This window comes from Carassius auratus, chromosome 50 (assembly GCF_003368295.1).
Source record: "Carassius auratus strain Wakin chromosome 50, ASM336829v1, whole genome shotgun sequence".
Taxonomy (NCBI): Eukaryota; Metazoa; Chordata; class Actinopteri; order Cypriniformes; family Cyprinidae; genus Carassius; species Carassius auratus.
In genome coordinates this window covers 15,793,834-15,807,972 of record NC_039292.1, presented here as the reverse complement: position 1 = coordinate 15,807,972, position 14,139 = coordinate 15,793,834, and the positions used below count along the sequence as shown (strand labels likewise).

Genomic DNA, 14,139 nt, shown 5'->3' with positions numbered 1-14,139 from the left:
AGCCGAACTGAAGTCCACAAACAGGATCCACACATAAGTCTTGTGTGGATCTTGTTGTTTTGTCAAGATGTTGCAGGATGAAGTGCAATTCCATGTTGATTGCATCATCCACGGACCTGTTTGCTCGGTAAGCAAACTGCAGGGGGTCCAGTAAGGGTCCAGTGATGTCCTTCAGATAAGCCAGAACCAGTTTTTCAAACGACTTCATGACGACAGACGTTAGAGCCACAGGTCTGTAGTCGTTAATTCCTGTAATTTTGGGTTTCTTTGGAATGGGGATGATGGTGGAGCGTTTGAAGCAGGAAGGCACTTCACACAACTCCAGGGATCTGTTGAAGATCTGTGAAAAGATGGGGGCCAGCTGGTCAGCACAGATTTTCAGACAGGCTGGTGTAACACCATCTGGGCCTGGTGCTTTTCTTCTTTTGTTCTTCTTGAAGACCTGGCGCACATCATCTTCACAGATTTGAAGAGCAGGAGGTGTGGAGGGTGGGATTGCAGGATGTGTTAATGGTTGTGTAGGGAGATGGTCAGAATGGGTGATGGGGGTTTCAAATCTGCAATAAAACTCATTCAGGTCGTTAGCAAGCCGTTGATTAGCCTCAGTGCAAGGGGATGGTGTCTTGTAGTTAGGGATGGCTCTCAGTCTTCTCCACACTAAAGTTGAGTCGTTGGAAGTAAACTGGTCTTCTAACTTTTTAGCGTAGGTCTTTTTAGACGCTCTAATCTCTTTGTTCAATGTTTTCCTGGCCTGATTGTACAAGACCCTGTCCCCATTTCTGTAGACATCCTCTTTGGCCTGATGAAAATGTTTTGCTGTAAACCATGGCTTATCATTGTTGAATGTTAAATTATAATTAATGTTAAATTAAAGCTTGAGCTCACATGCGCTTGCGGAGGAATGTGAACACTCACCAACACTCACTCGTTCATTGAAGAAACAATTCAACACATGCTTTTCAGAAAGGGTGAAACTAAAAGATGATACTGTGTGACTATATTGGATCTGACAGTAATGTCACACCACACGAGTGTGAGGAACTGTTTTTATTTAGTGATCACTATTGCTTTGTCTTTTATTGCAGATCGTTTGATATGAAGTGAATATTTATGCAGTTTTCATCTTAATCATAGCAGTATCGATCTTTGAAGGATGTAGCTGTTAAATAAACAACATTTTTAGCCAATCATGTGCTTGTTCACTTCCGGGTCTACAATCCGCCACACCTATTCAATCAGAGCGTTCAGATGAGGGGGTCAAATCAGGACAGAAATAACCTATTACTTCTGAATTATGGTGGGGGTTTTTTACATAAAAATCTTGATTACATAATAAGTGGACCTCAGAAAATAGTAAAAATAAGTCAGTTCAAGGCCTCTTTAATGATTTGGTGTTATATTATGTTAATAATGTGATATATTGTGATGCTTCTGTGCTGTGGTGATTTTAGTGATATATTGTGATGGTTTAGTGATGATTGAGTGATATGATGATTTGGTGGTATATTATAATGATTCGTTGTTATATTGTGATAATTCTGTGATCTTTTATAATGGTTCAGTGATATAGTAGTGTGTGTGTGTATGTGTGTGTGTGTGTGCAGCACTGCAGATTACTGGTGGTGGATCCCTGTTGCCGGGCCGTTGGTAGGGGGCGTTGCCGGTGCTGTGATCTACTTCCTGTTGATTGAGCTTCATCACTCCAACCACAATGACAAATCTCACAAAGAACCTGAGGAAGAGGAGGACGAGGAGGAAGATGAGGACAGCAGCCTGAAGGACAAATATGAGATGATCAACATGAGCTAGAAACCCAAGACCAGTAGAATTCCTGTTGTGACCAAGTAAAGCCGGTAAACTCATTTTCATACACAGTTTACAGGAGTAAACTCATCAGTGACATGAGCGACCTTCATCCACCTCATTTAGACATTTCACAACTCAAATAATTAACCGGTTACAACCAATTGATTCAAGTGCTTTAACTAAATACAAGCTTCATGTCTGTCCCATAATCTTCCACTGCACATAACATCTGATTGTATTTTGCTGATGGGTCAATATTACACTGGACCCAGAACAATCGATTCAATGGCTGTTTATTCCTTTAAAGTGATGGAACCGCACCAGGATCGCCCCGTCAGCAGTTCTATCCAGATTAAAGCACAATGACTGACGACATTAATCATGAAAGCACCTGACGAACATGCTAGTTTGAGCATGACCATCACGTCACACGCGTGAATCTAATGCTTCACGGCAGAGATTAGCATTGGTCATGAAGAGATGCAAAAGATTTTCCTCTAGATCACCATTGTTGAGTTTTCATGTTAAATTGAACTCTTATTTCACCTTGTTGTCATTCATATAATGTCTATGATATTTATGTTTCTGTTAATGTCCTTGTGTTTGAAGATAAAAAATAAAAAAAAAGTCAATTTTTGTCAACTCAGTTATTGACTTTGTTTTTTAATTTTTTTTGTAAAAAGTAGATATTTTGTAATGAAATCCTGCTACTTCAACTGTGTATTTGTGCGTTTTGCTGAAATAAACTGAACTTTTGCCGAACTTTTACGGCAGATGTGTCTTGCTTCCAAACACGCATCAGATGTTTGCATGTGATTCTGCTCGTCTGGAGAAATCTGCTGCTGTCTACTGAGAGATGAAGACATTCATAACACTGAAGCAGCGTCTCTGAATAAACAATGTCATCTTCTCATTATTAATGGTTATTACATGGCTTTCTAATTTAGTTTTAGTGTTTATGTCTGATTAATTATTGTCTAACTTTTTCATGATAAATTATTTACTAAGTGTATGTGTTTGTTAGTTTTTCAGTTCATTTAATTTCCGTTTTGTTTTTTATTTTTAGTCTTAACACAGGACTTTGTGTAATGTGATTAAACTGCGTGTTCAGTCCAGATTACACTGGTCCAGCTAGTTTGTCATTTAACAACAGAAGGACTTGTCATCAAATGTGCTTTATTTAATTGTGTTTTCTTGAAGCTCCTCCTCTGACGTGGAGATGGCCAGTCAAAGTGTGCATGACCAATGATATTTCAGTTTGTGCCTCCACTGCCTCTAGTTTTAAAACTGAAAATAAGTTTTACTTAATTTTTCTTACTTTTTTTAAACTTTGTTTTAAAGCAGTGCATGATAGTTAGGGTTAGTATTACTTTTAGTAAAAATGTTTTTTTTTTTTTTTTTCTAAAAACTACTTTTTCAAGGAATATAATTTCTTGCTCAATGTCAAATGACTTCAGTAAGTGTGATAAAGTTAAACGTTTCTGGAAGTGTGTTTGAGACCAGCGTTGGTTTGATCTCAAGTGACAGTTATGATCTATTTCCAGTAAAACAATCATCAGACGCTCATTCAGACCCTGACAAGATTGAAATGTGCTCCTTGCCCTTCCTCTCACATCTGAGACTTTATTCTTCTCACATCTGCATGAGGAGCTCTCATGCAGGAGAGGCATTTACTCATCTAACGGAGATCAATCAAAACTTCTCAACATTTACTGGCAGGTTTTGTCTTTCCAATTAACCCACTGTATCCGTCTTCAAACGGTGCCAGAACCAGCAGCCAATCAGAGCAGACAGTCACTGAGGCTCCGCCCCGTCTCTCTCTCACTTCAGTCAGACTCCGTCCTCGAGCAGAAGAGCAGACACAGATCCACCGGAGAACCTCCTGAACCCTCCAGATGATCATGAGAGTCCTGAGTGCTTTGCTCCTCGTGAGTGCTGCCGCAGCGTCTGTGAGAGGAGACGCAAACTTCACAGGTAAGAACATGTTTCCTGAACCACCGACCGGCTGACACCATATGATGGAGCTCTTGTTTTAGACTTACATGGCAAACTTCACCGTATAATTGCATGTTCTCAGAGAAGCTCTTTAAATGTTTGCCACAGAAAGTCCTGAAAGCCGCAGGACGCTGTGGTGGGATGGGGTTTCTTGCTCTGAAATTACACATCTGGGTTTAATTTTAGCAGAGCCTCACAGCGCTCCTCCTGTAAAGACGGTGTTGAAGTCCAGCTTCCATCTGTATTATGAGGGGAACGTTTTTGAGGAGACCTGCACCGTGGTCCCATTCCGGTCCGAAAGCCTCCACAGATGCGCCTACAACCGAAGCGACCCGCTGGTGCTGATCATACACGGCTGGAGGGTGAGAGAAACTCTGAGCAACACAACACAGAAGAACAGAGCTCAGTCAGACCACACCTAACCTACAGAAACCAGCTTCTGTCAGATCTGATGAAGCAGAGCCATAGATAGAGAGCTTTACACAACTAACAGCCATCACTGACTCAGTTCATGTCAACAAACGTGCAGAGCAGACAGGAATTTCCCTGAGACAGAGGAAACGGGCAAAGGCTTTGTTTTGGCGCATGTTTGTGTGTGAATGACGTCAGCTCTTCCTGCTGCTCTCAGCTGAATGGACTCATGGAGCCGTGGATCTTCAGACTGGCTTCTGCGCTGAAGGTTCGTCTGGGGCAGGTCAACGTGCTCATCAGCGACTGGAGGAAGCTGGCGCTTCAGCCGTATCCAATCGCAGCTAAGAACAGCAGACAGGTGGGGCGGGACGTGGCCATGCTGCTCAAATGGCTAGAGGTAATGAAGGTCTTCAGAGGGAACATTTGCTAAACCAAACCCACTGCGTCCAAAAACCTAAACATTTTTAAGGGTTCACCAAAGTGGACGTCCTCAGAGCTGGGTAAACTTGTATAGTGGTGAATGCAAATGATAACAAATATATTTTTTGTGTTCTCATTTTCTGCAATAGCAAAAGTAGAGAGCCCAGTTAACAATATTATGATCTTAGAACGGTTTGCTAATGTTTCCATTAAGTTATGAAAACTTTCTGAATGTTCTTTGAATGTCCAAAATGTCTAGTGTTTGAAATGTAAAAAAAAAAAAAAAAAAACATTTTGGAAATGCGAGCGTTAAGGAAATATTTATCATTTTGCAAACCTTACAGGGTAACACTTTAGAATAAGGTTCACGTAGTTAATGTTAGTTAACTACTTTCGTTAACATGAACTAAGCAAGAACAATCCTTCTACTTATTAGATTATAACTTATTTACTTCTATTTATAAGTCTTGGTTCATGTTAATTTCAACATTTACTAATGCATTATTTAAATCAAAAGTTGTGCTTGTTAACATTAGTTAATGCACTGTGAATTAACATGAACTAACAATGAATAACTGTATTTTCATTAACTAACATTAACGAAGATGAATAAATACAGTAATAAATTTATTATTCATTGTTTGTTCATGTTAATTAATACATTAACTAACATTAACTAATGGAACCTTATTCTAAAGTGTTACCAAAATAAAATAAAAAAAAAAAACAGTCCATAAAAAATGTTTTTTGCATTTTTTTGTGAACCTTTATTTAGAGACCAGATAAATTTGAACAACCTTTCTATTAATGTTACTGGAAGAACGTTTGTTCATAACCTTGAGAGAACCTTCATCAGGAAATGTAATGTCAAAGCTAATATAACAGTGTAGTGTCCCTAGATTTAGTGTGTCGATAACTGTGGAAGTCATCATCACAGTGTGTGAGAAGAGTGTGTACTGTATGTTCATCACATATTCATGTCCACACATTCAAATTCTCAGCTTGGCAGGAGTTTTCAAAATAGTTTGTTTTCAGTGACCTAATGCTGCGTTTGCGTGTGGACGAATGGACAAACGGTGTAAAAAAAGCTGCGGTTTTAAAAAATAACCACATTTGTGTGGACAGGGCCTAAGAGTGAACGGTTTGAGTCCAGACAGCACTTCCTCTCTCGACAGGAAGTGGCGCAGCTCTCCATGAATGATGTCCATCTGATTGGCTACAGTCTGGGAGCACATGTGGCCGGATTCGCAGGAAGTCATTTCAGAGGACTGAGGAAAGTGGGCCGCATTACTGGTGAGAAATCACACAGCTTCCCATTCATCTCGACGACTGTCACACTTTCTCAGATGTAAATGAAAGCCGCTGATGTCTTTATAATGGCTGACATCACTGGAATGAAGAAGGGAAGATCCTGACATGATTCAGTCTGAAACTTCCTTCAGAGTAACTGTGTTTTCCAGAAAGATGCGCGCGTTCTCCACCAGCGTCTGATGAGCTTTCAGAGATGGAAACTCTGAGAACACCCATGCTGTTCCAGCCAGTGAAAGACCAGTGACGGTGTGTGTGTGTGTGTGTGTGTGTGTGTGTGATGCAGGTCTGGATCCAGCCGGGCCGCACTTTGAAGGTCAGCCATCATTTGACCGACTGTCTCCGGACGACGCTCAGTTTGTGGACGCCATCCACACCTTCACCGGCTCCAGTCTCATGCCAGGACTGGGAATAAAGCAGAGCGTCGCTCACGTGGACTTCTATCCCAACGGAGGCTCCTTTCAGCCCGGCTGCCAGATGCTGGACATTTACAGCAACGTCTTCCAGTACGGCCTGCAAGGTACGACTCAACCCATGTGACATGATTCATTTGCATTAATTCTGATAATGAACTGGACAGGCCAACCAAACGGGATGTGTTCTTGTGTTTTTATTACACGAAACGTCTCAGAATGTGTTTTAAAAAGATGAATCAGAATCAAAAACAGCTGAATCAGGAATTCTAGATGACAGAAGCTTATAGCACACAGCACATTATACATTAACTGAATATAAACTAAATGTGAACTATTATTATATATTAACTTGAACTATGTCAAACAAACAAATATTTCCATTACTTGAAATGTAAATATTAAATATTAACTGAAATAAAATAAAATAAATGTATTTTAAGGTAGCTTGTAAGGCAACATCATCTAGTTTAACTTGATATACTTCCTCAGTATTTTTCCCCCAGTACAAATATCTACATATTCTTGAATCAAGATACATTTGCTTGATTGATGTACAATATTAAGCAGTGCTTTATGAAATATTAACAAAGATTTAGTTTGTTTTTACTTAAGACAAGAAACAATATATTCTTCTGGGCTAAAAAAATTATAATTAAAAAACATTATTTTTGTTGCTACACTAGCAAATTATTATTATTATTATTATTTGAATTTAAGCAAAAACATTTTGATACATTTTTCTGGAAATAAAACTCTAAACAAGCAAATATATCTTGATTCAAGAATATTTAGGTATTTGTACTGGAAAACAAGTTTAAGAAATATGTCTGAATTTGCTTGTTTTGCACATGAGATGATGCGTTATGAGAGACTGAGGAGGCCGTCGGTGCTTTAATTATTTTTTTTTAAATGGCAAGCACTCCCACAAAAACATGTCAAACTCAGCTCGAATGCATCTGTCTAGTGCATGTTTACATGAACCCAGGGATTAAAAACAGGACAGACAGAGCGCAAGAGCCATCATACTAAACACAGCAGTGCTTCACCTGCTACTTCACCGGGCAGTGAACAGTCATTTACACAAAGACACTCATTATAGGTGTTCCCAAGACCATTAGATGTGCCCATGAGCGCGCTCTCAATCTCTTCACCGACTCCCTCATCAACACCAGCCAGCCAATAATAGGCTTCCGTTGCCGTGATGACAGCACCTTCAACAAAGGCCTGTGTCTGGACTGCAAACAGATGCGCTGCAACACACTGGGCTTCGACGTGCGGCGTGAGCATGTGGGGAGGAGCGCTGAAGGCCTGTACCTCAGGACCGGCTCATTGGCGCCCTACAGAGGTCAGTGAGTGTGAGTGAGTCCAGACGGCTGTTCCCTCTTCTCTTTATATAGCACCTCCTCACTCTCTCCTCAGTGTTTCACTACCAGATCAAAGTCCTGCTGAAGAACCTGATCCAGCCCGTCGAGGCCTCGCTGTCCGTCTTACTCAAGGGGACCGGAGGAGAGAGCCCACAACTACCCATAATCCTGTGAGTCCCAGCAAACACAGCCGTACATGAGCGAGCCCGCAGATTACTGCTCATTCACCTAAAAAACCCACAGAGAGATGATTAAAGTGATATCTATCTATCAACAGATAATATCTATCTATATACAGTAGGTGGCCAACCAGAATGAGCTTTTAACCGCTGTGAGTGCCGCCGCGTCTACAAAGTGCGTTTGCAGCTTTTGACCGCTGAGTGGCGTTATCAAACAAGCACATCACAGCACTTTTTCGCAAATATCCTTCAGCTTTGCCTCAACAATGTGTCACATTTGACGGCTGCAGTCGGGGAAATGAAAGGAAAACATGTAGTTAAAATATTTAATATTCACAGATGAAAATTTAGTAGCCTACTTATGAATTCAAGCAGGATAAACATCAAGCCTATGAGCCTGTGCTTATATTTTCTCTTAGCTACACAGTATTACACCAAATTATAGATTTGAAACCGTGACGAGTGGGGCTGGGCGAGAGCCGTGGGAACGGAGATGAGCGACACCTGCTCGACCCACCGGTCTCCCACGGAGGAGATGGAGGGATATAAAACAGGAGTCGAGTCAAGTCACCTTTATTTATATAGCGCTTTAAACAAAATACATTGCGTCAAAGCAACTGAACAACATTCATTAGGAAAACAGTGTCTCAATAATGCAGAATGATAGTTAAAGGCAGTTCATCATTGAATTCAGTGATGTCATCTCTGTTCAGTTAAATAGTGTCTGTGCATTTATTTGCAATCAAGTCAATGATATCACTGTAGATGAAGTGACCCCAACTGAGCAAGCCAGAGGCGACAGCGGCAAGGAACCGAAACTCCATCGGTGACAGAATGGAGAAAAAAACCTTGGGAGAAACCAGGCTCAGTTGGGGGTCAGTTCTCCTCTGACCAGATGAAACCAGTAGTTCAATTCCAGACTGCAGCAAAGTCAGATTGTGCAGAAGAATCATCTGTTTCCTGTGGTCTTGTCCTGGTGCTCCTCTGAGACAAGGTCTTTACAGGGGATCTGTATCTGGGCTCTAGTTGTCCTGGTCTCCGCTGTCTTTCAGGGATGTAGAGGTCCTTTCTAGGTGCTGATCCACCATCTGGTCTGGATACGTACTGGATCCGGGTGACTGCAGTGACCCTCTGATCTGGACACAGACTGGATCTGGTGGCTATGGTGACCTCGGAATAAGAGAGAAACAGACTAATATTAGCGTAGATGCCATTCTTCTAATGATGTAGCAAGTACATAGGGTGTTACATGGCCGCGGGAAGTGGGGGTGCTGGGGGTGCTGCAGCACCCCTTAGTGACGAGAGGGAGATAAAAATTTTTTAGGCCTATTAAAATATTTTGCACAATTTATAAATTCCTTATGAATATTTTAGAAAATGATTTTGACACACGCAGTCTATTACGTATATTTTGGATTTTAATTTCATATTTTGAGGCCTAATCAACACAGGTTCGGAAGTTACGTTGTCAACGTCAGGCAGGCAGGTTTGGTCGCCGAGTAACGAGGTTTCCCGCTCGTTCCATGCAGAATACATTCATCTTTATATAATACAGCGCACCTCGACATTTGTACACCTGTAACCAGGGCACCCCCCCTGCATGTAGCTCAGGTAAGAGCATTGTGCTGCCGCGCTTGTAACATTTATTTTTTTGGCAACAAGTGTGGGATCAGCTTTGACTAGCCAAGCAATTGTAAGTAGTACACTATAGTATTTTTGTAAGGTGGTGGGGATGGAGATGGAGAGTATTATTTCGTTAGTGTGTTCTTTGCGTAATGGTTGTGGAGAACTGTTAAATAACGTTTAAATAGTCGGAGATTATTTCCTTGTGGTTTGTGTAAAAAGGTTGGAGATGGAGACAGAAAGCTTTATACTGTGCGTGTGTTTTTTTGCGTAATGGATGTGGAGAACTGTTCAATAAACAAATTGCTTAAATATTCAGAGATTATTTACTTGTGGTGTGCGTAAAAAGATTTTGGAGTTAATAGAGTTGCGTGTGACATAAACGTGCAGTGACTCAAGCCAGCTGACCAAACCGATTGCATTGTTTTAGCGTTATTGTGAAGTTTGATTAATATTATATTTTGTTGTAATATTATTTGTTGTATCTAAATAAGTTGCATGTATGTATAGGCTATCTGAAATTGTAATGAAAGTAATTATTTCGTTTTCTTTCGATAAGTAAACTATTATTTCTGATTCTGATTCTGCTTCAGATTAATAACGCATTGCGCATATCTGAGAACTGATGTCTGTGTGTTTCAGACCCTGGCTGGCTGTGCACTGAAGTGTATAGACGGTTTCAACGGCAACAACATAAACAAACGTTACTGCGCGTGCCCGTATTGTGGACCTAACTTAACTTCCGGTAGACTTCCAAATAGAACAAATAACAACAGCCAAGTCCCTCTATAGTAGATATTTTTGATAACAAACAAAATATGTTTGCTGCGTGGATCAGGCGGACTTAATGAATATGCAAATTCATTATTTGCCAGCAGGAGATGTTTTAAAGCATAGACATAAAGCGCGAGAAATAGAAGTTTCCCCAGTAACAGCTGTAAACAAAGCAGAGCTACGCTCACATACGCTGCTATCAGGCATATAACATGCAAGTCTTCTTTCAGAAATACAGCGATATAAAAACACCTGTGCCTCGCTTTGATATTTAAACATATAAATGTAAGGAATTATTATTAATAAAAGTGCAGTACGTAACGTTACTCATGTTTATTCAACGAAGCCTTTTTGAAAATCGATCAGTTTTAAAATTGTGGCGAGTCTCCAAAAAATAAATAAACGTATGGGAAACACATCCCGCAGCACAACCACTTGAGCCCAACTTCAGTCTACTCATCACCTTGACTTTAACTGTGTTTGTAGAAGGCAAGGCACTGCAGCCAACAGACCGGAAGTTAACTTCCATGCGCGTGCGCTCGATGAAACCGTCTATATGACAATAAAGTAGTAAATCTCAATGTATTTATTTTTTAAATGTATTTTAAATAGGCCTATAGGCTCATAGGTTTTTTGTCAAAAAAAAAAAAAAATTCACAGCACCCCCTGTTCAAAATTACTTCCCGCGGCCCTGGGGTGTTATGTGAAGTGTTCCCGGTTCCGGTTTACCTAATTAATGCAGCCTAAAAATCCTTTAACGGATTTGGATATTAAAAGCATATTAGTATGTTATGTGTAAGCCAGGTTAAAGAGATGGGTCTTTAATCTAGATTTAAACTGCAAGAGTGTGTCTGCCTCCTGAACAATGTTAGGTAGGTTATTCCAGAGTTTAGGCGCCAAATAGGAAAAGGATCTGCCGCCCGCAGTTGATTTTGATATTCTAGGTATTATCAAATTGCCTGAGTTTTGAGAACGTAGCGGACGTAGAGGAGTATAATGTAAAAGGAGCTCATTCAAATACTGAGGTGCTAAACCATTCAGGGCTTTATAAGTAATAAGCAATATTTTAAAATCTATACGATGTTTGATAGGGAGCCAGTGCAGTGTGGACAGGACCGGGCTAATATGGTCATACTTCCTGGTTCTAGTAAGAACTCTTGCTGCTGCATTTTGGTGTTGTAGTAGAGTGAATAATCATGAAGCTCTCACTGTCTGCAGGCATCAGGAGAGTGGTGGTCTGAAGTCCTTCACGTCTCTGCTGGTGGTATCGTCTGACCTGGGTCAGCTCAGCTCCGTGCGGCTGGTCTGGAAGGATGAACTGGTCTGGTCCAGCTGGATGAGGCGCGTCAGGAATATCATGAGCTGGAATGGCTCTGATCAGGACGTGGAGCTCAGCGTGTGGAGGATCCTTATCAAATCAGGAGAGAAGCAGGAGACGTGAGTTTCCACACAACACTGTCTCAGAAAAACCATCTGAATATTCTGTTGCCTTATTACATTTCTTGAATCACGTTTAAAGGATTAGTTCACCCAAGCCTTAAATTACTCACCCTGAAGTCATCCTAGGTATGACTTCTTCTTTTAGATGAATCAATTCAGAGTTATATAAAAATTTGTCTTTGATCTTTCAAGCTGTTTGATGACGCTTGATGACGGGTGTTGCACTGCATCAGTCCAAGAGAATTTTTATAAAAAGGGCATCCTTTAAAAAAGTGTCTCACGTGGCTCTGGGAGGTGAACAAAGTCCTCCTGTAGGGAATCAATGCATTTTAGTAAGAAAAATATCCAAATTCAAACATAATAATCACTTTAATCAAGCTTGGGATCACTGTTATACACAGAAGCAGTTGTTCGAGCATGATGTATGGAGGTCCTGTGAAAACCAACGTTTCTTAAATCCTTGTTTTGTACTTTTAAAACGTGACCCGTGTTTATTTCAGATCTCTGTGCTGTGTTTACGCGTACGTCATTTCTGAGCGGCGCATTCGCAGCGCTGACCTCATACGTCATCAGCCCAGAACTACATCGTTTACAACAGTGAGAGCAAGCTAGATACAAGTGATTATTACCTTTTACATTTGGAAATTATTCTTACAAAACTGCATCAGTGCATTACAGGAGGCCTTTGTTCACCCCCTGGAGCCGTGGGAGACTTTTCTTTTAATGGATGCACTTTTTATTAAACTTCCTTTGGACTGATGCATGCAACATTTTAATCAAGACTGACAAAAACAAGCAACTTTTGCTGTCAAAATGAAGTGAGTTTGATTAAAACAAGAACAAATACCTCCCAGCGGAGTCAGAGAAATCAACTTTATTCAAAACAAAACAAGTTTTCATCCTCAACTGGTAAATATTTGTTCTTGCTTTAATCAAACATGTTGTTCATTGTTTCAAGACTTTATAATTTCATTTAGCACCTTCAGTAAATGTATCTTGGTTTGAGGATATTCATAGATATTTGTATTGAAGAACACAAATGTTAAAGGGGTCATATGATACGATTTCAAGTTTTCCTTTCTCTTTGGAGTGTTACAAGCTCTTGGTGCAAAGACAAGATCTGTAAAGTTTCAAAGATTAAAGTCTCAAACCCAAAGAGATATTCTTTATTAAAGTTAAGACCCGTCCACGCTCCCCAAAAACACATCACTCTAACACGTCTACATCACTGTGTGGATCACTGTGTAACACCGCACCAATGTATAAGAACGGAAAGAAGGTGTAACTTGTAGCTGCCGCCATGTTGTATAGACGCGTGCGTTTCACTGAGAGGGAAACTATGTTGTTTGGTCTTCCAAAAGAGGAAGAGATCTGCTTTGTCAGGCCTGGAGCAGATCTGTGCCGGTCACAGAGGAACATCAGGCTGTGGATCGCTGGATCAGCGTTCACCGGAGGAAGCGGCGTCATCACATGTGATAGCCTCAAGCCCCACGGACGCTCGCTGAATCTGTGTGTGATGCTGTTTCACTGAGAGGGAAACTACTACTGAAGAGGACACCACTAGAAATCATGTTTAGATCACGTTTATAATGGGTTTTATCTTTGGGTTTCTTCGCTCCGGCTGGACAAGGCATCACAGTATGTTAAGAGCCCTAATACATTTCAGTCATGCTTGAGGTGTTCAGCCAATCACAACGCACTGGACAGCCGGCCAATCAGAGCACACCTCACTCTTCAGAGCAGTGTAAAATCGACCTGTTTGAGAAGGCGGGGCATAGAGGAGAAACGATAATGTACATTATATGGAAAAGGTTTTTTTCACCTTAAACTGCATAAACACATTTCATTTCACCAAATAATGTTCTTTCCAGCATCATCACATGACCCCTTTAGCACATTCTGTAAGGCACACATTCAGTGCGGAGACATTATGAACCGCTGCCAGATGTTCAGACTCTAAACGAGAAGCTGCTCTCAGATGAGAAGGGATTCGACGACACAGCAGTGCTCGCAAGATTTCAGAGTTACAATAAATACAACAGCAAACCTGTGTCAGTATCATTCAAATTCTATTATAGTTCTAGATTTTCTTTTCCAATGTAAGGGTTAGTTATTTGAGCACATTATTGAACTAGATGGAATAAAGAATAAAGGTTTGTAGTTTTAGTGGACTGTGAGACTGCGTCTAACAGGAGTCACAGTGTGTTAAGGTAGTTCTGATGAAGACTGTTCCCCAGGTGCTGGTTCTGTGGCGTCTCTGGTGAAGCGTCTCGTCTCAGGATCTCGGAGGAGCAGGAGTTCACTCGCTGTCCGGACACACACAGCAGCGCTTCAACCCAGTCGGTTTATTAATGCACTTACAGTACATCTCTCTGCACAAAACCTGATGAAATCTCACATAAA

General features: G+C 40.8%; 2 protein-coding genes across 3 annotated transcripts in view; both read left to right on the top strand.

Moving 5' to 3' along the window:
- Nucleotides 1-2,568, top strand: part of LOC113067148 (aquaporin-9-like) — a 58,164-nt gene extending 55,596 nt beyond the window's left edge. Inside the window, exon 6 of the mRNA XM_026239421.1 lies at nt 1,605-2,568. Within this exon, the coding sequence (XP_026095206.1) occupies nt 1,605-1,809 (205 nt within the window). The 3' untranslated portion in view covers nt 1,810-2,568. The remainder of the gene's footprint in view (nt 1-1,604) is intronic.
- A 748-nt stretch (nt 2,569-3,316) lies between these two features.
- LOC113067145 (hepatic triacylglycerol lipase) lies at nt 3,317-14,120 on the top strand. 2 transcript variants are annotated; one of them, XM_026239420.1, is made up of 9 exons: nt 3,317-3,780; nt 3,991-4,163; nt 4,430-4,609; nt 5,808-5,925; nt 6,227-6,460; nt 7,456-7,701; nt 7,776-7,890; nt 11,515-11,733; nt 13,974-14,120. In XM_026239420.1, the coding sequence occupies exons 1-9, from the start codon at nt 3,702-3,704 to the stop codon at nt 14,086-14,088; spliced, it is 1,479 nt and encodes a 492-aa protein (XP_026095205.1). In that variant the 5' UTR covers nt 3,317-3,701; the 3' UTR covers nt 14,089-14,120. The 2 variants fall into 2 exon arrangements, with proteins under 2 accessions (XP_026095205.1, XP_026095204.1); XM_026239419.1 differs by having other exon boundaries at nt 3,988-4,163.
- Nucleotides 14,121-14,139: the final 19 nt, after the last annotated feature.